General features: G+C 47.1%; 1 protein-coding gene across 8 annotated transcripts in view; it reads left to right on the top strand.

The window, feature by feature from the left end:
- The first annotated feature begins 340 nt into the window (after positions 1–340).
- The window catches only part of ARID1B (AT-rich interaction domain 1B), a 572,492-nt gene continuing 546,544 nt past the window's right edge, over positions 341–26,288 (top strand). For all 8 annotated transcript variants that reach the window (XM_075339668.1, XM_075339666.1, XM_075339669.1 and 5 more), the window contains exon 1: positions 341–2,195. In XM_075339668.1, coding sequence (XP_075195783.1) covers positions 819–2,195 — 1,377 coding nt within the window. In that variant the 5' untranslated portion in view covers positions 341–818. The remainder of the gene's footprint in view (positions 2,196–26,288) is intronic.

Genomic DNA, 26,288 nt, shown 5'->3' with positions numbered 1-26,288 from the left:
AGTATCTGACAATCCGGGGAGGACATTGTGGGGTTCATGTACTGTTTCCACCATTGGAACTGTAAAAAGCAAAAACATTGTATTGCTTTATGGAAGAAAAAAAAACAACTCATGAAAGACTAGTGTGGAAATCCACTCTGAAGTGAGTGTGGAATGCCAAGGGAAGCACAGTGGCACACATTTACTCCACGAGCCCCTGGCATAGTCCTGTATGAAGGACAGAGCTGCACTGATGCAGTGGAGTCTCGTCAGCGCCGGCACACGGGGGGTTAAGCGGAGCTCCCCCTCCCTCCACAAGCCTGCTCCTCTTGCAGACTGCAGCCACTCCTCCTCCTGTTGTTTCCCTGGTTCGGGAGGGGGTGGGGAGAGGGGAGCAGGAGCCCAGCTTCACCCCATTGTAGGTCCCAGCAGCTGCCCCGGGGCAGGAGTGGGTTTGGGACGAGGGCAGGCTGAGGCTGGCACCAGGGCACGGCTTCCTATTGGCTTCTTGGACTGGGGCGCCCGATGGTCCCAGCTTCAGCTGCTGGAGAGAGGCAGGATCCAGTCCGGGTTTTCCATGTGCCCTGTAATCAGAAAGAAGTGGCTAATGGTCGCTCGATCTGCTCACAAGCCATGCTGGGCCACATCGCTGCAGCTGTGCGCGTAGCTGGATCCGGGCTGTGGGAAAGTTTCACCATGGAGTCCTGAGATCCGCGTATATGAAGCGAGCACCCGGACGAGCGTGCACTGAGCGGGACACGATCGTTCTCCGTGGAATCTGCGGCTGTGATTTGCTTCTTCCTGCACACTGTGGACTTCTGTCTGACTGACATGTTGCAATGATCATGGCAGCGCAAGTGGTTTCAGCCGCTGCTCCGACCACCAATGCCAACAACAAGGGGAAAGCTCCGACCCTCCCTGGGCTGAGTCAGGACCTGAACCCGGGGGGCACAGGGGCCGCTGCGGGCGAGAATGTGGATCATCTGCACCACCACAACCTCCTGCACCACCACCAACTTCTCCACCACCATCACCACCACGAAGTCACCATGGCCAATGCCACCTCATTATCCCAATCTAGTAACAATACGAACAATAACAACAGCAGCTCCGATGCAGGGCTGAAGGATGGCCGGAGCCTGGCAGCCTCCCCCCAATATCAGCCCCTGGACATGGCCACTGGGGTCCCCAATCACAAGTTGAAGAGCACTAGTAGTGGGGATTATCGTGCCCTCCATCACCATGCCCATCACCATGCACCCCAGCATCTGCAGCAGCACCCTCCCCACCAGCCAGCACTGCCGAATAAAGGCAGCAGCCCCGGAGGAGGCAGCAGCAGCAGCGAGGCGTCCGACATGGACAGTCAGCAGGCTGTGCTGGGAGCAGAGAGCCCGGCCACAGGCAAGGAGCAGGGCGACCCCCAGCCCAGGAGGACGGCCAAGCCAGGAGACGAGGACGAGCTGCAGGGCAAGATGATGGCCGGAGAGCCCATGGGCAGCCGCTACGAGCATGCCATGCTGCCAGGAGGGCAAGGGAGCAATAATAACAACATTGGATCATCCTCCTCTTCATCATCGTCCTCTTCTTCCTCCTCCTCAGCTGAGTTTAATAATTATTATGGCAGTGCATCAGCAAACAGAGCAGGGCCTTGCTTTGATCAACATGGCAGACAACAAAGCCCGGGTATGGGCATGATGCACTCTGGATCTGTGGCCCCCAGCAGCAGCATGGACCCCATCCAGAACTCCCAAGATGGTTATGGCAGCAGCCAGTATGACCACTACCAGGGATACAGCAGGGCCACTGCTGCAGGAGGGGCGGGGGGCTATGCATATGGGGTCCTGAGCTCCCCAAGGCAGACCAGCACCCCCAATAACAGCATGATGCTAGGGGAGAGGGCTGCCAGCCATGCCAAAACCCCCAGTGCTTCCAGTACAGGGGGCTTCCACCGCTATCAGGGACAGAGCCAGCACCCTTCAGGGGCCACCCCGACCCTAAACCAGCTCTTGACATCCCCCAGCCCGATGATGAGGAGTTATGGAGGAAGCTACACGGACTACAGTGCCCCCCAACAGGCTGGAAGCACCCAAGGGGGGCAGCCAGGGGCCATGAGCAAAGACATGGGGTCCCAGTATGGAGCAGCCTGGGGAGCACAACAAAGAAGTCACCCATCTCTCAGCCCTGGCGGCACTGGACAAGCCATCAGCAGATCCCAGGTAACTGAAGCCAGTATTGGGGGGTCCCAGCACTTATCCCTTCTAAGGGGCTGCAGCCATGTCTGTGCTGCTGGGGGAGAAGACCCCCTCCACCTTAATCCCTGGCCCTGAGTGAGATGCCTGTACCCCTGCAGTGCCTGTATGCTGGGGCTGCATTGTGCAGGCTATTTCTGCTGGGCACGTTACATAACCCCATCCCCCAGCCCTGCCTAGTCACTGGATTATTTGTTGATGCAGAATTGTCACATATTGACTAATAAATCGGCTCAGAGGTTTCTTTGTTGCCAGTCACTTGCTGTGTAAGCCCTGTATTAAGATGGAGTCCTGACTGTGTTGGCGGCAGAGATGGCTGCGCCTCGTTCACACTGTGGCCTGTATGTGAGGATTCTGGATAATGGAGTATATAGGCTGGCTTATCCTTGTGCAGCAGTGCAGTGATGTCCCTTTTGGGGGGTTCGGGGGGCTTGTGGCGCCGGATCAGAGCGGTGCTGCTCCCTGACTCTACACTGGCTTCATCTCCTCTGCAAGGTTTGGAATTTGAATTGTGGAGGTAAACTGGCTGTAATAGTCTCCAGACAGCTGCCTCGGAGTGACATCTAATCTGCCATCTGATTGGCTCCCCTCTCACCATTGGGCATTTAGCTGCGCTGATGTAAATAGAATTGCTGAACAGAACAGTCACAAATAATAATAGCAGGGCGGCTCTGTCTGCTGCCACGGTCACAGCGCTGCCATAGGGAATGCCCAAACTGACTGGTGGCAGAGCAGGGGGCTGTATGTGACTGTATGGAGGCAGAGCAGGGGGCTGTATGTGACTGTATGGAGGCAGAGCCATGGGGGGCTGTATGTGACTGTATGGAGGCAGAGCAGGGGGCTGTATGTGACTGTATGGAGGCAGAGCAGGGGGCTGTATGTGACTGTATGGAGGCAGAGCGTGGGGGGCTGTATGTGACTGTATGGAGGCAGAGCAGGGGGCTGTATGTGACTGTATGGAGGCAGAGCAGGGGGCTGTATGTGACTGTATGGAGGCAGAGCAGGGGGGGCTGTATGTGACTGTATGGAGGCAGAGCAGGGGGCTGTATATGACTGTATGGAGGCAGAGCAGGGGGCTGTATATGACTGTATGGAGGCAGAGCAGGGGGCTGTATATGACTGTATGGAGGCAGAGCAGGGGGCTGTATATGACTGTATGGAGGCAGAGCAGGGGGCTGTATGTGACTGTATGGAGGCAGAGCAGGGGGCTGTATGTGACTGTATGGAGGCAGAGCAGGGGGCTGTATGTGACTGTATGGAGGCAGAGCAGGGGGCTGTATGTGACTGTATGGAGGCAGAGCAGGGGGCTGTATGTGACTGTATGGAGGCAGAGCGTGGGGGGCTGTATGTGACTGTATGGAGGCAGAGCGTGGGGGGCTGTATGTGACTGTATGGAGGCAGAGCGTGGGGGGCTGTATGTGACTGTATGGAGGCAGAGCGTGGGGGGCTGTATGTGACTGTATGGAGGCAGAGCAGGGGGCTGTATGTGACTGTATGGAGGCAGAGCAGGGGGCTGTATGTGACTGTATGGAGGCAGAGCAGGGGGGGCTGTATGTGACTGTATGGAGGCAGAGCAGGGGGCTGTATGTGACTGTATGGAGGCAGAGCAGGGGGCTGTATATGACTGTATGGAGGCAGAGCAGGGGGCTGTATATGACTGTATGGAGGCAGAGCAGGGGGCTGTATGTGACTGTATGGAGGCAGAGCAGGGGGCTGTATGTGACTGTATGGAGGCAGAGCAGGGGGCTGTATGTGACTGTATGGAGGCAGAGCAGGGGGCTGTATGGGACTGTATGGAGGAAGAGCATGGGGGGGCTGTATGGGACTGTATGGAGGCAGAGCAGGGGGCTGTATGTGACTGTATGGAGGCAGAGCAGGGGGCTGTATGGGACTGGAGGCAGAGCAGGGGGCTGTATGTGACTGTATGGAGGCAGAGCAGGGGGCTGTATGTGACTGTATGGAGGCAGAGCAGGGGGCTGTATGTGACTGTATGGAGGCAGAGCAGGGGGCTGTATGTGACTGTATGGAGGCAGAGCGTGGGGGGCTGTATGTGACTGTATGGAGGCAGAGCGTGGGGGGCTGTATGTGACTGTATGGAGGCAGAGCGTGGGGGGCTGTATGTGACTGTATGGAGACAGAGCAGGGGGCTGTATGTGACTGTATGGAGGCAGAGCAGGGGGCTGTATGTGACTGTATGGAGGCAGAGCAGGGGGCTGTATGTGACTGTATGGAGGCAGAGCAGGGGGCTGTATGGGACTGGAGGCAGAGCAGGGGGCTGTATGTGACTGTATGGAGGCAGAGCAGGGGGCTGTATGGGACTGTATAGAGGCAGAGCAGGGGGCTGTATGTGACTGTATGGAGGAAGAGCATGGGGGGGCTGTATGTGACTGTATGGTGGCAGAGCAGGGGGCTGTATGTGACTGTATGGAGGCAGAGCGTGGGGGGCTGTATGTGACTGTATGGAGGCAGAGCGTGGGGGGCTGTATGTGACTGTATGGAGGCAGAGCGTGGGGGGCTGTATGTGACTGTATGGAGGCAGAGCAGGGGGCTGTATGTGACTGTATGGAGACAAAGCAGGGGGCTGTATGTGACTGTATGGAGACAAAGCAGGGGGCTGTATGTGACTGTATGGAGGCAGAGCAGGGGGCTGTATGTGACTGTATGGAGGCAGAGCAGGGGGCTGTATGGGACTGGAGGCAGAGCAGGGGGCTGTATGTGACTGTATGGAGGCAGAGCAGGGGGCTGTATGGGACTGTATAGAGGCAGAGCAGGGGGCTGTATGGGACTGTATGGAGGCAGAGCAGGGGGCTGTATGGGACTGTATGGAGGCAGAGCAGGGGGCTGTATGGGACTGGAGGCAGAGCAGGGGGCTGTATGTGACTGTATGGAGGCAGAGCAGGGGGCTGTATGTGACTGTATGGAGGCAGAGCAGGGGGCTGTATGTGACTGTATGGAGGCAGAGCAGGGGGCTGTATGTGACTGTATGGAGGCAGAGCGTGGGGGGCTGTATGTGACTGTATGGAGGCAGAGCGTGGGGGGCTGTATGTGACTGTATGGAGGCAGAGCGTGGGGGGCTGTATGTGACTGTATGGAGGCAGAGCGTGGGGGGCTGTATGGAGGCAGAGCGTGGGGGGCTGTATGGGACTGTATGGAGGCAGAGCGTGGGGGGCTGTATGGGACTGTATGGAGGCAGAGCGTGGGGGGCTGTATGGGACTGTATGGAGGCAGAGCAGGGGGCTGTATGGGACTGTATGGAGGCAGAGCAGGGGGCTGTATGGGACTGTATGGAGGCAGAGCAGGGGGCTGTATGGGACTGTATGGAGGCAGAGCAGGGGGCTGTATGGGACTGTATGGAGGCAGAGCAGGGGGCTGTATGGGACTGTATGGAGGCAGAGCAGGGGGCTGTATGGGACTGTATGGAGGCAGAGCCATGGGGGGCTGTATGGGACTGTATGGAGGCAGAGCCATGGGGGGCTGTATGGGACTGTATGGAGGCAGAGCCATGGGGGGCTGTATGGGACTGTATGGAGGCAGAGCCATGGGGGGCTGTATGGGACTGTATGGAGGCAGAGCCATGGGGGGCTGTATGGGACTGTATGGAGGCAGAGCCATGGGGGGCTGTATGGGACTGTATGGAGGCAGAGCCATGGGGGGCTGTATGGGACTGTATGGAGGCAGAGCCATGGGGGGCTGTATGGGACTGTATGGAGGCAGAGCCATGGGGGGCTGTATGGGACTGTATGGAGGCAGAGCCATGGGGGGCTGTATGGGACTGTATGGAGGCAGAGCCATGGGGGGCTGTATGGGACTGTATGGAGGCAGAGCCATGGGGGGCTGTATGGGACTGTATGGAGGCAGAGCCATGGGGGGCTGTATGGGACTGTATGGAGGCAGAGCCATGGGGGGCTGTATGGGACTGTATGGAGGCAGAGCCATGGGGGGCTGTATGGGACTGTATGGAGGCAGAGCCATGGGGGGCTGTATGGGACTGTATGGAGGCAGAGCCATGGGGGGCTGTATGGGACTGTATGGAGGCAGAGCCATGGGGGGCTGTATGGGACTGTATGGAGGCAGAGCCATGGGGGGCTGTATGGGACTGTATGGAGGCAGAGCCATGGGGGGCTGTATGGGACTGTATGGAGGCAGAGCCATGGGGGGCTGTATGGGACTGTATGGAGGCAGAGCCGTGGGGTGGTGAGGAGGCAGACCTGTAGGGATCCTTTACTTCACCCCATTCATCTATAAGTTATTCTTCACATTTTGGCAAAATGGTTTATATTTCTTAAAGGGAACCTGTCAGGTCCAATATGCACCCAGGACCATGAGCAGTTCTGGGTGAATATTGCTAATCCCTGCCTAACCGTCCCTGTATACGCTAGCATAGATGAAAAGAACTTTAGAAATATTTTCTTCAAAGACCTTTTAACTTATGCTAATGAGCATAGTGACTAGTCCCAAGGGCGTTATATCCCCCGACTAGTCCGCGCTCTTAGCATGTTAGTACGCTCACAGGGGTCTACTAACATGCTATGTAATTCAGCATCACCAGCGGTGACGCGCGTACCTGTGTTCGCACTACCGGTCATGCGCAGTAGACCTCTCAAGCCGGGACGCATACACCCGGCTTCATACTGCGCGTGACCGGAAGTGCCAGGCATTCAGAATTGAATAGCTAATTAGTACGCCCACAGGGGTGTACTAACATGCTAAGAGGGCGGACTAGTCGAGGGATATAATACTATTGGGGCTAGTCCATGTGCTAATTAGCATACGATAAAAGATCTTTATAAATATTTTTTCTAAAGATCACTTTATCTGTGCTAGTGTATACAGGGACAGTTAGGCAGGGATTAGCAATATACACCCAGAACTGCTCATGGTTCTGGGTGCATATTGCACCTGACAGGTTCCCTTTAAGAATTGACTAGGGATTAATTAGTTTTTTGGGTTTTATTTTTTTAATTTATCATGGGGTAGAGCCTGGTGTTCTAATAATCTGCATATTTATTCAATCGGGATAATTTGCTCTTTCACTCTGTGATTGGGGGTAATATTTGTATTTGTTTACTTGCAATCAATGTGTGTGGATGAAGGGAGCAGCAGGATTAACCCTCTTTGCTGATAACTTGTTTTCCAGCATATTTTCATGTCGATTTTGTTTTGCAAACTTTAGTTTTTTTTTTCCACTTTTAATTGGTTATACCCTTGCGGACAAGAAAAACTGAATTTTTAGACCATGCTAATTTGAGCATCACATGCGTTTCTACACCAATGAGTGTTGATTGCATAGAAAGGCCATGTATGTGTCTGGATATGTTGTGCAGCCTGGCATTGATCATCATTATTGGAGAGTATTCGGGGCTGGCTGCTTGTCTTCATGGAACTCTATTGATCACAATATACATTTATACGTCGATCAGATTTCCAGTTATTTGGACTTGTAACCTGCTATAAAATGACTGCACTTTACTATGTAGGGAAGGATTTATCTTTTAAATACATATTTGCATATCGTATGTATCTGGACTTTACAGAAGATAAAGGTTTAAAAAAATAATAAAATCCTATAGTCCCATATATTTGTATCAATATTGTAGTGGAATATATGAAGAAGCTCTGTACTTTTAGGGTATGTTCTCTTATTTTGGTGATGGTGTAGTTTTCTACTGTTCATATAATCAAACAAATGAGTAGGGTTGTTTGATGATCATCTGTGCCTTCTAATGTTGGTGTTTTGGTATGGTTTGTATAAGATGCGTACGTGTGTGTTCTAGTTATCCCGTGTAACCTACATAATGAAGGCCTAGCAGATCTGCAGTTCTTCCTACACCTGGTCACTGCAGCAGTTCATAGATGTGAAGTGTTCCTTACGGCCGTTTTTTTTCCGTATACTTTTAATAAAAAACAGAACTTGAGCCCAAAGTAGAAAGCTCTAAAAAGCTCTCCTTCAAGTCTTTCGGTTTTGGGGTTAATTTTTTTTTTTTTTTTGCAGCATTCAAGACCAATTAAGTTATTTCTTCCTGTCCAGTGTTCTAGAATGATCATTGATGTGGATATTTTAGATTTTTCACACACTTTCTGACCCGTTAATTGATTCTAATCTTGATGAAATTGTATATGAAATATGTCAGTATTTTTATGATTTTTCTATTTTTGTGTCTGCATTCACGACTAGTGATGAGCGGGCACTACCATGCCTGGGTCCTCTGTACTTGTTGCGACTAGTGATGAGCGAGCACTACCATGCTCGGTACTTGTAACAACTAGTGATGAGCAGGCACTACTGTGGTCTGTACTCGTAACGAGCAATTGGAAGCGACTCGAGCACCCGAGTATAATAGAAGTCAATGGGGAACTTGAGCATTTTTTTATTTTTTTTTTTTAAGCTTTCCTGGAAAAGTTCCCTATTGACTGTCATTATACTTGGGTGCCTGCTTTGTGCCCATCTGAGCAGTCAGCTGCTCTTAAAGAGTACAGAGCATGGCAGTGCTTGCTCATCACAATTCACGATGGGTTCACTTTCGTAGGCCATGTCCTTTCCTTGAGCTTGCCACACATTTTTACAGAGGATTGACGCAGTTTGGCAGCAAGCACAGGTGGAGCTTATTAAAAGTGCAGCACTGTATAACACTGCATGCTGTCCTGCAATCCAACACTTTTGGGTTTATATACCCTAATGCTTCTCTCTTTTGAAATCCTAAAAACTGCCTTATGTGAACAAATAGTATGATATTTGAATAAGCCCTATTTCATTTAAGCACTACTGTAATCCAGCATATTTATTTGGCTTGTTTTATTGACTGTGACAATGTAGAATGTATCAACTTCATGTTTGTCTGGAGCTATGACTCGAGATACAATGAAAATGCCTGTGGTTGCTAAGCCTTTTCTTTTTGCCTTTATATGTACATTATGCTGCTTTGTAGAAAGCTCAGTATCTCCGTGCAGTATGTGACCTGTATCTTCAGCATCTACCACTCTTTTTGCCGAGTACTTTCCATGCTTCTTTTCCTTGTTTGTGTTTTCCATTTTGAGACCTTTTACATTGCTGTTTTCTTATGTTTCTTTCTTTTCTTCATATTGTTACATTCTGCTCTGTATCTCTCAGGCCTAGTGTGTGGTCCCCCCCCCCGTTTGCGCAGTGTAAGTTCATTTTCATTCCTGTGCTATATTTTCACTGATTTTTAAACTTGCATATATCTCTCATACAGTTTCTATGCACGTGTGACCCTTATGCTTTTTGCATATCCTTTCCCCTTTGTATATTTGTTTCTATATTTTTTTTTCTCTGTATCTAAATTGGACTTCTTTTTGTATCTGTCTTCATCTGCTGTTGTGATTATTCTTTCAGTGCATTGTTAAATTTTCGTGCTTTTTTTTTTTTTTAAACTTAAGGGTAGAGCAAGGAAAAATGTCCAAGGTTAAAGCAACCTAATTGGTTTTGTATTTCTGTAAATATTTTCTTATGCATCGGAACATTTTTATTTGAGAATCTATTGAAAATACAAAAATATAAATGTGTGTAAATACATACATTCATACATACCAAATCATATCACAAACAGCATCTTTATGTGCATGGAGTCAGTAGGCAAGCTTTGGCTTTTGGTGGCCCAGGCTACAGGCATACTTACACATCCATAATATGGTGCATGAGACTATATTATTTATATTCCTAGAATAAATGTACAGATCAATACATTTATATATCAAAATCCTTTAGATGACTTAAATGTGTATATACAAATGAGATATTTGTAACTATTCTCCTGTTTTCAGGAATATAAAGCTACTTACATTTCCCATAAGCAGGTCAGTTGTCTACAGATCCTTATCTAATTCTTGGTAGACCAGATTCATTTATAGATTGTGCAATTAAATTATTGCTGTCTACCATGGTGGTATGTGGGTGACTGCATTTTTTTTATTTTTAATTTTGGTATTAGAAATTCTAAGTAGAATAGTGGTGCATTTTGACCATTTGATCCATAGTTCTATAAAAGCATAAAAAAGGACTCCCACAGCCTTTTAGGCACCCTTTATTCAGGAGCTGTAATAGGAGTGCTTTAGTTGCCAATGGGGCCTCTTTATAGTCTGATTTCATAAGATTCCAACTAAATATTTAATTCTCCATACTCCACCCAGCTGTGTATGTAGGAATGAACTCTCCCCTAAAAGTATTGAGCTTCTGGCCTCTCATACAGCCTAAAGGCTGCGTTACACGGACATCACGGACTTTTTGACGCACGTCTGGTCGCTTTAGCGATGTCGTTGCATGTGACACCTATGAGCGATTTTGAATCGTCGCAAAAACGTTCAAAAGCGCTAATCAGTGACATGGGGGTCCATTACCAATTATCGTTGCTGCTGCGTGTACGATGTTGTTTGTTGTTCCTGCGGCAGCACACATTGCTATGTATGACACAGCAGGAACGACAAACATCTCCTTACCTGCGGCCGCCGGCAATGAGGAAGGAAGGAGATGGGCGGGATGTTACGTCCCGCTCATCTCCGCCCCTCCGTTTCTATTGGGCGCCCACTTAGTGACGTCGCTGTGACGCCGCACAAACCGCCCCCTTAGAAAGGAGGCGGTTCATTGGTCACAGCGACGTCGCTAGGCAGGTAAGTAGTGTGGCGGGTCCGCACAATTTTGTGCGCCACGGGCAGCGATTTGCCCATGACGCACAAACGATGGGGCGGGTACGCTCGTTAGCGATCTCGCTAGCGAGATCGCAGCGTGTAAATAGCAGCCTTAACACTCCATTGTAAGTCTATGGCATTGCCAAAGATAGCCAAAAGAGGGAATTGGATGGAGCAACTAGTCACCCATGTGGCTTGCCATGTTATTCATAGTCGCTTGCACTGAGAAGGCTAACTGAGCCTTAAATGGGTTGTCCGCAACTCTGACAACCCACCCTCTCAATCACTATGGTCCTCCGTTATAAAATAATTTTTACCCCCTTTTTGGTGCAGGAACTTTTCCAGCGATCTCAGCATTGGCTCACGTGACATAATCAGTGTCTGTTTCACTCTCCTCCTTTTGACAAATCTGAGTCACAGCTCTCACTTCATCCAGATGTCTGATCTGGCCGTGGGGGAGGAGAATGAAGTGGTTGTTGATTAGCTGCAGGGTTTATCTTAATTAAGAATGTCACGTGAGCCCCAGGACAGCAGGTGCTAACCTCTCTAGAGTGGCGCCTGTACCAGAGGTGAGCTTAGCTGGTGCTGTTTTATACAAAGGGAACAGTGTGATTGAGAAGGGGTGGTCGGAATAGTGGACTATCCCGTCAGGCCTGTCAAACAAATGAGATGGCTGTTGGCTGAGCGATACTTAGGGCGACTTTGCACACTACGACTTCGCAGGTGCGATGTCGGTGGGGTCAAATCGAAAGTGACGCACATCCGGCGTCACTTGCGATGTCGTAGTGTGTAAATGCTAGATGATACGATAAACGAGCGCAAAAGCGTCGTTATCGTATCATCGTTGCAAGCTCCGACTTTTCCATAATTTTGCTGCAGCGATGGTACGATGCTGTTCCTCGTTCCTGTGGCAGCACACATCGCTGTGTGTTACGCCGCAGAAGCGAGGAACTTCACCTTACCTGCCGCCGGCGGCTCTATGGAAGGAAGGATGTGAGCGAGATGTTTACATCCTGCTCATCTCCACCCCTCCGCCGCTATTGGCCACCTGCCGTGTGACGTCGCTATGACGTTGCACGACCCGCCCCCTTAGGAAGGAGGCGGTTCACCGGCCAGAGCGACGGTCGCAGGACAGGTGAGTGCATGTGAAGCTGGCGTAGCGATAATTTTCGCTACGCCAGCTATCACACGATATCGTACCTGCGACGGGGGCGGGGACTATCGCGTGCGACATCGCAGCATCGGCTTGCGATGTTGCAATGTGCAAAGCCCGCCTTAGGCTAGTCGTTTGGCAGCCAGCCATCTCCACTCCCCAAGAGCGCTTGTTCTAAGAGGACATGTCTGGTGGCAGGGGAGAACAAAAGGATCAGCAGTCCAAAATAGCACATGCTGGATCCTTAAGTTCCCTGATAATCAGTTGTCCGGAGGGCCCAATAGGCAGTAGGCCAAGCCTATCAGTTTAATGTACTGTATGTGGGGGCTTTAGAATGAAGCAGCAAAGCACATTAGCTGGGACCCATACAAATATAGCAATTACCATATCTTTGACTCATCGTGAACTAGTATGACCTTATGCTGTGCTGCCCCCATTCTCTACACCCATAATATATATGCACACACTGTGTATGTATGAATAGTAGGTAGAGAGGACTGGTAAGAGAATTGCACAAGTGACAATGTAACAACAAACAGTATATTTCATTTTAATTCGGTGACTCTCTGGTTTTAATCCATGATGGGCAAACCGAAACATATAATTTATATTTCGTCCTTTATTTTAGTGTCTATATTTTCACAACATCCAGCAGAGAGCACTATATTATCTCCAATTAATCTGGGCTGTGGGATGTATTAGACTCCTTTTGAAAGATCTAAATACTCAAAAGGTCCTTTGCTCACGCTTTGGCTTTTCTGTCCATCATTTAGTCTGTGATAAACCTTTTTTTTTTTTTCTTCAGCTTATTTCTTTATTTGAACTTCTTATAACAAATCCTAATTTTGTCCAATTTCCTTATAAATGATCTCCTGCTGTTTGTCCAGGATACTCATACACGATGCGTCTTTGTGCAGTAACTTTCCCGTTATCAGTCGCTGAGCCACAAACCGTGCGCTTTCGCTTTCATCAGTTTTCCTATTTATTTCTTTTCACCAGCCTGTTCTAGTCCTAACCTCTTCCTCTGGATTTCTGTGACCTTCACATATGCAGATTAGCCATGTGTCTGTTTGAATTGAAACTAGCTGCCTCAGGAAGAGGCTTTTTTTTTTTTTTTTCCCTTTCTTTTTATTCCACTGCGAATCTGACAGCCATTCATCCCTGACCTGGGCAGAGGTAATAAAAGGAAATTGGATTCAAATGGAATGCATGCAGATAATGCTGGAGAAGGAACTTCAGGCACAGCAGCACCCCACCTGGCTGCACAGAACAGAGTCATCTCAAATTAACCATTCACTGGCCTCATTTTAAAATTAACCTGTTTTTTGCTGGAGAAGATATCTATGCAGTAGTAAAAAAAATAAATATATATATATATTTATTTCGCTTTTTATAGACTGGTATTTGCTAGTGCTACATTATTTGCTTTTTTTTATTTATTTTTTTAATATTTTGTTGATCTATTTTAACCCCTTTACCACCCAGCTTGTTTTCACCTTCATGGCCTGGCCAGGTTTTCCAGTTTTGACAACTCACTTTGACTTAACTCTGCAACGCTCAACAGATCCCGGTGATTCTGAGAATTTCTTTTCGTGATATCTTAGATTTCATACTTAGTGGTAAACTTAGGATGATATTCTGTGCATTTGTTTGTTTAAAAAATTGGAAATTTGGTGAAAAAAATTTAAAAAATTTTGTAATTTTTGAAACTTTTTTTTATTTTTTTGACCCTTAAACCAGAAAGTAATATCACACAAAATGGTAAATAACATTTCCCACACGTCTACTTTACATCAGCACAAGTTTTGAAACTTCATATTATTTATTTCACTTTTTTTGTTAGAAGGGTTAAGTTTAGCAGCAATCTCATTTTTCCAGCAAAATTTACAAAACCATTTTTTTTCTCCTTTCCTTGGGACCACATAACATATGAGGTGACTTTGAGAGGCCTAGGTGACAGAAACCAATCAAAATTGACACCTTTCTAAAAATTGCATCCCTCAGGCTGCTCAAACCCACATCCAAGAAGTTTACTAACCCTTTAGGTGTTTCACAGCAACTAAGCCAACGTGGAAGGAAAAAAAAGAAACTATACTTTTCCCCACAATTTTATTTAGCACCAAATCTAGCCTTCTCACAAGGGTAACGAGAAAATGCAAAATACAATTTGTTGTACAGTTTCCCCTTAGTACACAGATACCTCATATGTGGTGGGAGTTTACTGTTTGTGGGCACGGCAGGGCTTGGAAGTGAAGGAGCTTCTTTTGAATTTTATAGCATAAAATTGTCTGGAACAGATAGCGGATGCCGTATTGCATTTGGAGAGCCCCTGAGGTGCCTAAACAATGGAAACCCACCACATGTGACCCCATTTAGGAAACTAGACACTTCAAGGAATGTTTCTAGATGTTTGGTGAGCACCTTGAATCCCCAGGTGCTTCACAGAATTTTATAACGCTGAGCCGTGAAAATAAAAAAAAAATGTACCAGAAAAACCTTTCTTTAACCCCAAATTTTTCAAATTCACTAGGCTAGCAGGAGATAATGCACCACAGAATTTATTGTGCAATTTCTTCTGAGTATGCCAGTACCCAATTCTTCTAATATTCCTAATTCTAATATTAATCTTAGTACACCAATACAGTGTGGTCAAAATGACTTTTGAGGCACAGTATAAAGTGAAGAAGGGAAGGAGCGCTATATTTGAGCTCAGATTTAGTTGGAATCATTTGCGGGTGCTATGTCACATTGGCAGAGCCCTTGAGGTGTCAAACAGCAGAAACCTCCCCGCAAGTGACCCCATTTTACAAACTAAACTCCTCAATGAATTCATCCAGGGGTGCAGTGAGCATATTGACAATACAGGTGTGTCAGAAAATAACCCCAGATTTCCATTTTTCCCAAGGGGGATAGTTAAAAAAAATTTTTTCCTGAACATGGCAATACCCCATGTACTAGCTTGAGAGGGATGGAGTGCCATTTTAAATTTTTAGAGCACAGCTTTTCCTAGAATAGTTTAGACTCAATTTGCATAGCCCCTAAGTACCAGAGTAGAAGAAACCCCCTCAAGTGACCAAATGTTGGAAATTATACCCCTCTGGGATATCATCTATGGATATAGGGATGTTTTAGTCTTTGGAACCCATGGTGTCAAACGCAGTAAATGTTTCAGAATTAAAAAATGCACATAAGCCCTTGTCGGGCCCAGTACATTGTAGTGCCCATACATTTTGCCTGGCTCATGCTTCTGGAATACTGCAGCCCGTAAAATTAGTGGGCTCTCCTCACTACAAAAATGCCAAACATATGGATGATAACTGTGGTTTAGACACATTGTGGGGCTCAGAAGGGAGTGGGGCATTTAAAAGCGCAGATTTTGCTGATTATTTTTTATTTATTTTTTGGTGGGGAAGCCATAGCGTTTTTCAAGAGCCTTTGTGTTACCAATAATGTGGAAGCCCCCTTTATTTCTGTTCACAGATTATGGACCTGAGTGGGGACTTGTGTTTTTGTGGCTTGAGTTGAATGCTATTTGGCGATTTTGGTACAGAACATTTTGGCTCAGTTCACATTTATCCTGTGCTTTATGCTGAGTATTTACATCCATCTACATCTCTTAAATATTTGATTCAGGGGAAACCTCCGATGGATCTATTCAGTAATGAGGCAGCAGAGTAAAGGGTGCTTTACACGCTGCGACATCGCTAGCGATCTCATTAGCGATGTAACACGCCAGATCGCACATACGATTTGCCGAGATCGCTACAAAAAATGACCTATGTGCGATCTCAGCAAATCTTATCTGCGATCTGGCGTGTCACATCGCTAACGAGATCGCTAGCGATGTTGCAGCGTGTAAAGCACCCTTTACTCCTGACTGTTTGGCCTATGTTCAGCAGTGTCTGCCTTTTTCAAAGGTGAACAAAATTGTAGAGGACTGCACTTTTGTGCACTCCTAAAAAGATGGACACTGCCACACCACAGGCCAGACACAAGGTCAAAGTGAAATCCTCTGCCTCATTACAGTAAGTATTCCATTTGGAATTTTGTCTGAATCACGTTTTTCACAACTATTTCCCGGTGTAAGCGCTCAGCGTAGAGTACAGGATAAATTTGAGCCATGTTGTTCTGCCATCTTTTGGGAGGCAGTGTAAACAAATCAACAGCAGTTGAAGAATTGGATTTATTTTTTTTAAAGCCGTTCACCTTGTAGTATAAATAAAGCTGGTGTCACACACAGCGACAACGACGCCGCTGCTACGTCACCATTTTCTGTGACGTTGCAGCGACGTCCCGTCGCTGTCGCTGTGTGTGACATCCAGCAACGACCTGGCCCCTGCTGTGAGGTCGCCGGTCGTTGCTGAATGTCCAGCTTCATTTTTTGGTCATCACTCTCCCGCTGTGACACACACATCGCTGTGTGTGACAGCGAGAGAGCGACGAAATGAAGCGAGCAGGCAGCAGGAGCCGGCATCTGGCAGCTGCGGTAAGCTGTAACCAGCGTAAACATCGGGTAACCAAGGGAAGACCTTTCCCTGGTTACCCGATATTTACCTTCGTTACCAGCCTCCGCCCTTGCTGCCAGTGCCGGCTCCTGCTCTGTGCACATGTGGCTGCAGTACACATCGGGTAATTAACCCGATGTATACTGTAGCAAGGAGCCAGCGCTAAGCAGTGTGCGCGGCTCCCTGCTCTCTGCACTGTGACATGTAGCTGCAGTACACATCGGGTTAATTAACCCGATGTGTACTGTACCTAGGAGAGCAAGGAGCCAGCGCTAAGCGCGGCTCCCTGCTCTCTGCACATGTAGCACAGCGACGTTATGATAGCTGCTGCGTCGCTGTGTTTGACAGCTAAGCAGCGATCATAACAGCGACTTACAAGGTCGCTGTTACGTCACAGAAAATGGTGACGTAACAGCGACGTCGCTGTCGCTTAGTGTGAACCCAGCTTAAGGCACATTTATTCCTCTGGTCAGGACAATTAGTGATACCAGGTTTTATATAGGTTTTTATTTTTTTTTTGTTTATAGGCTTAGTTACTATCACACTAAAAATGCTTTTTTACAAAATAAAGGATTTTTGAATCACTGAATTTTTTTTTTTTTTTAACTCTGTTCAGTGTTGTAAAAGTGATTTACAGCTTTATTCTTCGAGTCGGTACAATTACAGCGATACCACGTTTATATAGTTAATATTTTCTTTTATTTTGGTTGCCTTTACACCATCATTATTTTGTAGGAACAATTTTTTTGCATTGCTGTATTGAGAGCTATAGGTGTTTGTAATTTAGTCGCTGATGCTGCTGTATGGAGGCTTGTTTTCAGCAGTACCATATATATATCTATCTCTCTCTCTATATGTATATGTGTGTGTGTGTATATGTATATGTGCATATGTATATGTGTATATATATATATGTGTATGTGTGTGTATATATATGTATATATATGTGTATATATATGTGTATATATATATGTATATATATGTATATATATGTGTATATATATGTGTGTGTATATATATATATATATATATTTATTTATAAGCAAGCTGAGTCCCCAGTTGAGATCACGCTGGGCACAGCTCCTGTGCCTAGGACACACATATACATCCTAGGGCGGCAATTACCTACAATCTCTGACTTACCGTATATGTATGTCCAAGGTTGTGAAAGGGTAAAACTGTTATTTTGCTTGTGATGTTATATTTTGTAACTAAAAATCTTACATTCACCTGTAATGCACATGGATTTCTGCAATCTCTTTTCAGGTAGGTGGTAAATGTGTACAACAAATGTGCTCTGCTGCATGTGAATTCACTATTAGGCCACATGCACTTGTTGAGTATTTGAGGTTTTTTTTTCTCCCCCAAGTATTTGTTAGGCTAGGTTCACATTTCCGTCAATTTGTATCAGTCACAATCCGCGGCTCTGGTAAACAACGGAATCCACTTGGCGGATTCTGTTGTTTCCCATAGACTTGTATGAGTGGCGGATTGCGACTGATGACCTTGCGTTGCATCCGCTGCGCGGCGCATCAGTCGTTTTTGGACTGACCGCCGGGCGGAAACAACGCAGAATGTAAAATTTTGTTGGGCCGTCAAAATTAACGCACCGCGCAGGAATCCATCGCAATCCGTCAAGCTTGTAATGGATGTCTATGGTGCTGGATTCCGTCGTAATCCATCTTACGATGCAATCCAGCGCTGGATTCCGTCATGCTCTACTGAGCATGCTCAGCATGTTCGGCACACCCACTGGGTTGTCCCAAACACAAATGGATCATGACGGATTCATCAAAAAACGTACGCACAGCGGATGTAACGGATGCGATGGATCCGTTTTTTTCACAGGATTCCTGTGAACAGAATCCTGTGAAAAACACATCCGTTGCGTCAGTTGCCATCTAAAAAAACGACGGATCCATCACTGACGGACCTGACTGATTTAAAACAGAAATCTGAACCTAGCCTTAGACAAAACCAGCAATGGGAGAGTCAGAGGAAAAGTGTAATAGAGACACGAGCACCACTTCTATATTTTTTACTCACTCTTGGTTTTAGCTAAGGCTACGTTCCTATAATCAGTGTTTGGTGCTTATTGATGTTGCAGAATTTCTGCACCTATTATGTAAATTAGGTGCTTGCGGTTTTTTTTTTTTCTCTTGTATGTCATGTTTTATATGAAGCTGCTTTGTTTTTGAAATGTCCTGGCATTTGGCTTTGAGAACTTTATTGACATTCTGAAATGTGGATTACATGTGTTTGTGTTTTTCGGCCTCGGAAAGGCACTTTTTTTTTTTTTTTTTTTTTTTTTTTTTTTGTGGCTTATTTTTCGCATCCTAATATGGGGAAGTTTATGGGGAAAATCTGCTCAGAAAATTCAGTGTATCCGCAAGAGAGATTTACATGCTGCGGTTTTGAAGCATGTCACCGCAGGTCCGTTTACTTAGTGCAAAAAAGCACAGTGGGCAGGATACTTCTATAAATCCCATCCACTTCGCTGGAACTGTATGATGTTGATTTTGATCCACCGAAAATGCGTAGCATGAAAAATTCTGCAAGTGCTGATTGTAGGAATATAGTCTTACAAATATATTGAGGTAAGAAAAACCTCCCCAAATTATTATTTATTATTATTATTGCGCCATTTATTCCAAATACTGAACGTATGCACATGGCCTTATCTGTCTCATCTGGTTTTAACTTGTTTTGTTTAAAAAAAAAAAAACAACCAACAAACGCCAGCTTCAGCAGTTTCCCCAGTTTAACATTGCAGTATAGTAATGGTGCTGTTATTAGTAGTGATTCATGTAAAAGCATATTGGACATATGTGCTGCCGTATCATGCTGCGTTCTCCCTCTGCTACATACTGTGGGCACATTAGAAAACCTGACCGCCTGCTGCGTCTTCAGGCAGACACTGACTGAGCTGCAGCTGTGAGTGGTGATGTCACTAATTTTACCTGCAATCACAGCTGGAGGTTCACACGGTACCCCACCTGTGACCACAGATAAACTAACCTCAGGTGAACTCATTGAGTTAAATGAGACCTGCATTTCCTGGCAAAACACTGCATTTTTTTTTTTTTTTGCCAAGAAATCCAGATTTGGTGATGGAATTTATACAACAAATGTCTGCACCAATACTGCATCTCCTGGCAAAAAAAAGTCTCCCTCGCAGCTCTCACATTGTAAGTAGAACTGTCCAGCTTTAAAGCCCCACTAGCCATTCCTACCCCCTTTTAACAGCACAATGTTCAGGTTCCCACTTATATGGGGTTCGACGTCCGGGTTCAAGTCCGTTCCTAAATCCTAGAAAGAAAAATAAGTCCAGCCAGACCTGCTGAACCTGAACATCTGCGGGTTCGCCCATCTCTATTCCCTACATACAAGTTAGGATTTGCACTGATAAATAGCATTTTCTAATGCCCTTATTAATATGGTTCGACGTATCGGGCTGTATGTTGCCTTTAAAGCTTGTATTCGTCATATGTCCTGCCTTCATCTCTATGCCAGTCAGGTGACCACAAAGCCTAGTATCTGTATCAGAGCTAATTCTTTGAGTTACAGATATTTTATATTTGGAGATGCTCTCTAAATAACTTTTGCATACAATGAGCTTTCTAGGCAGTGCCAATAGGAGTTTGGTTGCTGCCATGGGGCTCCTTTTTTGTATAGACTGGCACAGTGCACTTGTTTATTACCAGTCCTGCTTGCACATATGTGATGCCGTTGGCAATTACACCTATGTTTTCAAGAATATTAGGGCCAATACTAATCATAGTAGCATTAGGCTATGTTCACACTGGGTGTTTTTGCAGCGTTTTTTAGCTACAGATTTGACTTGGTTTTATGCAAATCCATGCTAATAACACACTCGTCAGGATTTTTTTCTGATGGTTTTGTCAACCACCTCTAGTTTTGCTGCATTATGAAAAGAATGAACATGTCAATTCTTTTCAGCGTTTTTGCTACGTTTTTTTTCACCCTAGTGACAGACTTAGATACCCTCGATCAGTAGGTGTTAATAAAAAAAAAAAAAAAAAACCCCGGTTAGGCTCAGAATTGATCCAGGGTATCTGACCCGACACTTAAAAATGGTGGTGGGGATAGAGGGATTGGCGCAGGCGCGCTATATTTCTCGAGTCACCGGCGTGGCTGTATGCTCCCGCATACAGAGAATACAGAGATGTACGTCTATACAGAGAATGAATGAGCTGCGCATTCAGCGGTGACGTCACTCAGGCTTTTTACGGTCACAGGTATCGCCAGCTGTGACTGGGAATCACCTGAGGGAAGTAACCGCTGATCACTGGCTCATTCATTCTCTGGCGCTCACAGCGGGCAGTCCTGTTCTATGGCGCTCGCTGTGATCTTCAGATGTAGCAGAGCTGAATCGCCATGGGATCTTGTGTGGATTACGTCGGACCTGCAGGGGTGTGATTATGGGGTTAATAAAGTGGTGAAAATGGGGGCTTTTTGTATTTTATTTGAAATAAAGGATTTTTTCAGTGTTTTTGTTTTCACTTATTACAGATTGGTAATGGCAGGAGTCTGAGACTCACCAATCTAGAGCTTGAGACACCCTGCCACAAGATCAAGTTTTGGTCAGGAAAAAAACACTGCAAAAATTTCCTGTGTGAATATAGCCTTATCATTTTTTACAGATTGAAACAATAGACATAGTTGCCAATAAGTATCTAGATTTAGAAGTTTGTGGCTGTGAAGAAATCAAAATGTCATAGGGAAGAATGTTTAAGTCCATTTAGTCTAGCCAATCATGAAAACTGTTGTTTAATGTCCTGTTTAAGGCTGTGTACCCACAAAGACTGGGGTGTTTTTATTTCATTGCGTTAAAAATACAGGTTCTTACAGTTCCAGCAAAGAAGGATGGGATTTATGAGAATCTCCTGCCCATTGATCTTCTTTTTTGACATGTTGCGTGTTTTGAAATTTGCAATATGTCAAATTCTCTTGCGGGTTGAGTTTTAAATGCAGATTTTTGACATTTGCATTATGCAAAATGTGGAAAAACGCATGAGTATTTTTAGTGAGTCTGTGCTGCAGAAATGCACAAAAAAGGCATATAATGTGCACACAAATGTATTAAAGTTCTGTTAACGCCAAATACCAGGATGTGTCTGTCTCTGTCTCTCTGTCTCTCTGTCTGTCTCTGTCTGTCTGTCTGTCTCTGTCTGTCCTTGATGAATTGGGCCTTGGGGTGAACATGGCATACCAATTTAATGTACTCTGATTTATATTAAATCTAATTTTCCGGGGTAACTAGAATGTTTTACTTCTACTAATAATTATACAACTCTTTATAGACATCATCGCTGTCCCCATTGGGGCTCACTTTCTACATTCCTTATCAGTATGTCTTTGGAGTGTGGGAGGAAACCGGAGAACACCCATGCAAACACACAGACAACATACAGATGGAATATAGGGAGATACTATATAAAATGAATGTATTTAGTCAGATTTAGCTTAACTAAATAAGCAAAGGAGTAAAAACTAATTTCAAACCATTTCTGCATTCAAATTTTATTGTTGTGACACCCCTTCTCAAAAATGATGACAGCAAGGCACTGACAGCTGACTACCTCCTGAGAATCAATCAGGCAATTAATTTCCTAAAATGAAATGCTGATTATACAAAGCTTCACTGGAGAGGCCCAGTGATTAGAATCAATTTGATAGATTGTTTCAGGTGGGATCTGATTAATAACATTACTTAAATATGGGAGATGCACAACTAACTGCAGATTTTAGCATGAGTCTACTTGTACATGCCAGTTTTGTAGCATTTTTTCCCCGCTACTATTATCACACTTTTGTAACCACAAAATTTCAGCTATTTTCTAAAAACCCTATATTTGCCTTGTTTGTTTTTTTTTTGGGGGGGGGGGGGTGAGGGGATGAAGTAATGTATGAATACGCTCTTACACTTTACAGTTTATGCCCCCTGACAAAGCTGCATGCGATTTTCATGTAGGGCTACTGGACTGTGTTGTTGTAATAGTTACATTGGTTCACTATGGCTGTTGGTAGGTATAGGTCTTTTATTATTGTCTAATGGTAATCCATTTGGGATATTGCCTTTGATTGTTGCTTGTTAGTGATGAGCGAGCACTACCATGCTTAGGTGCTCAGTACTCGTAACGACTAGTGATGAATGAGCACTGCCGTGCTTGGTACTCATGACTAGTGATGAGCAATCGCTACCATGCTCGGGTGTTGGTGCTTGGTACTTGTAATGACTAGTGATGAATGAGCACTACCAGTACTCGTAAAGACTAGTGATGAATGAGTACTACTATGCTCAGGTGCTCGGTAGTCATAATGACTAGTGATGAGTGATCACTACCATACTCGGATGCTTGGTACTTAGAACGACTAGTGATGAGTGATCACTACTGTCACAAACCACCGGGGGGGTCACTCAGAAATCCCCCGCGCTGGCTACCAGTACGTCACAATCGGGGGGTAACAAGTGGGGGTCACCCCTCCTTTATACCTCCCGACCGACAGACAGAGCACGTGACGCGCTCTCTAGCGCCCCTCTTATAGTCAGGCCAATTATGGAATTGCCCGACCATAAGCAAGGAGGCCGCTATACTACTTATGCCGATTATTGAAGGGTCCCCGGTGAGAGTAAGGTATATATTCCCCCGACCTCCGCGGGCGGAATATATAAAATCTCCCCGAATCTCACTGGCCTCCCCACAATAATCCTTGGCACAATTCGCTGCCACCAACCGATTTACGGTAACTATTAGCCGAACACACAGACGTGGGATTCAAGATCGAGATAACAGAACAGCCCAAGATTAATTATATAATTTAATCAGCCTAAAGCACACTAGAAACTACAATATATACAATAGGGAATCTACAGAATATACATATGTCAGAGTACAGTTACAATCAAAGCATGGGTTACAAACAGGCATACACAGTTCCAGCAGTTACCTTGTTGCGTCTGGCCACAGGGGGGCGCTGTAGGCCAGGTTTCTAGGATCCTTCCCACAGATGTTTCCTACACGTGCCCCCAGCGAAAGAACCCTGGAAAATGGCCGAAGTAGGGTTATCAACCTGGCCAAATCCAGGTCCCCTCCTACCTTCGTGACCTCACAGGGAGCACTGCTCCACCCCTGGCTTGAGTTATGGACAATATCCCAACATGGAATATGGGCCATAACTTTGCCTGGGAGCGTCGTAGGCGGACGCCAACGCTCTCATTGTGACAGCTATGAATTTAGCCACAGAACGAGGGGACTCATGACCTGTCTGCCAGTTCCCCATTGGCTGATATCACGCCTGGGGCATTTCCCAATGTCCTGCTCCCATAAAAAGGGTGTGCCGGCATCGTCCGCATGCAGAGACACCATTTTTATGGTTGCCATATTTATCGGAAATATGGCTTGCGAGATATGAACCATTTTTTACTGGAGTCGTTCTGTCTGGCTATTTCCATAGCCTTGCTAACTAGCTAGCAGCTCCTACTACAGGGTGACGGCAGGGAGTCATCCTGTGTCCATTGTTCCCACACCACCTAATTTCCATATCACAGGACATGGCCATGGAGGTGTAAGTGGAACACTGAGAACAAGAAGGGAGGGGGCACTGCCAGGGAGTGATGAGGGATTATGACTGGAGTCATAATTCATCTTCATATCCCGGGATTTGCCTCACACCTCCCCCCTTTTGAGGGCGCTAGGGGGCAGCACACTCCGGTGTTCCCCCGTGCGCCCGTCCGCGACCTCTCCTTGTCGGGACAGCCCGTCTGCGTTACCGTGGTCACGGCCCCTTTTGTGGCGAATGGTGAAGTTGTATTGCTGGAGCGCAAGGCTCCATCGCAACAATCGCCCATTCGTCCCAGAGACGGTGTGCAACCAGCTGAGGGGATTGTGGTCCGTCTCCACGATGAAGTGGCGCCCGTATAGATAGGGTTGCAGACGCTGCAGGGCCCACACTATGGCCAGGCACTCCTTCTCCATCGTGGAATAGGCAACTTCCCTTGGTAACAGCTTCCTGCTCAGGTACAAGACTGGGTGCTCTTGGCTCGCAGAGTCCACCTGGCTGAGCGCCGCACCGAGGCCGAAGTCACTGGCGTCGGTCTGTACTACAAACGGCCGCGTGAAGTCGGCTGCCTGTAGCACGGGCGGGCTGGACAGGGCGTCCTTTAGGGCCCGGAAGGCTGTCTCGCAGTCCATTGTCCAATCGACTGCAGAGGGCAGCTTCTTCTTGGTGAGGTCCGTCAAGGGCTTTGCCAGGCTACTATAGCATGGAACAAACCTCCTATAGTACCCAGCGGTCCCCAAGAAGGACATCACCTGCTTCTTGGTCCTGGGGGTGGGCCAGGATACGATGGCTTCCACTTTCTCAGGCTCGGGCTTCAGTGTTCTCCCACCTACCCGGTGACCGAGGTACTGGACCTCGCTCATGGCCAGCTGACACTTTCCCGGCTTGATGGTCAAACCTGCCCGGTGGATCCGCCTGAGCACCTGTGCTAGATGCTCTAGGTGGTCCTCCCAGGTGGGACTGAAGACGGCAATGTCATCCAGGTACGCGGCCGCGTACCCTTCAAGTCCCTTGAGCAGGGTGTTGACCATCCGCTGGAAAGTGGCAGGGGCATTCCTCATCCCGAATGGCATCACCGTGGACTCGTACAGTCCAAATGGGGTAATAAAGGCAGAGCGTTCCCTGGCCTTGCGAGTCAGGGGGATCTGCCAATATCCCCGGCTCAGATCCATGATGGTCAGGTACTGAGCCCCGGCCAACTGATCGAGCAGGTCATCGATGCGTGGCATTGGGTACGCATCGGCGACCGTGACCGCATTGAGCCCCCTGTAGTCCACGCAGAACCGAGTGGTTCGGTCCTTCTTAGGGACGAGGACTACAGGCGAGGCCCAAGCGCTGTTGGATGCCTGGATCACCCCCAGCTTCAGCATCTCGTCAATCTCCTGGCGCATGTGTTGCTGCACCTCCAGGGAGACCCGATATGCTGAACGCCGGATCGGGGGATGATCCCCAGTGTCCACGTGATGGACAGCCAAGTCAGTCCTTCCGGGCTGGTTGGTAAACAACCCCCGGAAGGGGAGGAGGGTGGCCCACAGCTGGGACCGTTGGTCTTCCAAGAGCTGGTGGCCAACCTCCACATCCTCAATGGATCCGCCTGCCCTAACCTGGGCTAGCATATCCAAGAGGGTTTCCGCTTCTCCCTCCTCGGGCAGGTTGCACACGGGGAGCGCACATGCCTCCCGCTCATGATGTGCCTTCATCATGTTCACATGGAAGGGCTTCCGCCTTCCACGGGCAGGGTCCAGGGTGACCAGGTACGTTACAGGGTTGAGCTGCTGGTACACGAGGTATGGGCCTTCCCAGGCTGCCTGAAGCTTGTCCTGTGGTACGGGGACCAGTACCCACACCTTTTGACCCACTTGGTAGGTCCTCTCACAAGCGTTCTGGTCGTACCAACGCTTCTGATCGGCCTGGGCTTGAGCCATATTGTCGTGTACCAGTTGCGTCAAGGCCTGCATTTTGTCCCGGAAGCGCATGACATACTCGATAACCGACACTCCAGGGGTGGCCAAATCCCCTTCCCAAGCCTCTTTCACCAGAGCCAGGGGGCCCCGCACACGTCGCCCGTACAGGAGCTCAAACGGTGAGAATCCTGTTGAGGCCTGTGGAACCTCCCGGTAAGCAAATAACAGGTGTGGGAGATACCGCTCCCAGTCACGCCCATGGGAGTCGACCAAC

Source organism: Anomaloglossus baeobatrachus, chromosome 3 (genome assembly GCF_048569485.1).
Source record: "Anomaloglossus baeobatrachus isolate aAnoBae1 chromosome 3, aAnoBae1.hap1, whole genome shotgun sequence".
NCBI lineage: Eukaryota > Metazoa > Chordata > Amphibia > Anura > Aromobatidae > Anomaloglossus > Anomaloglossus baeobatrachus.
This window is presented reverse-complemented; position numbering and strand designations above follow the sequence as displayed.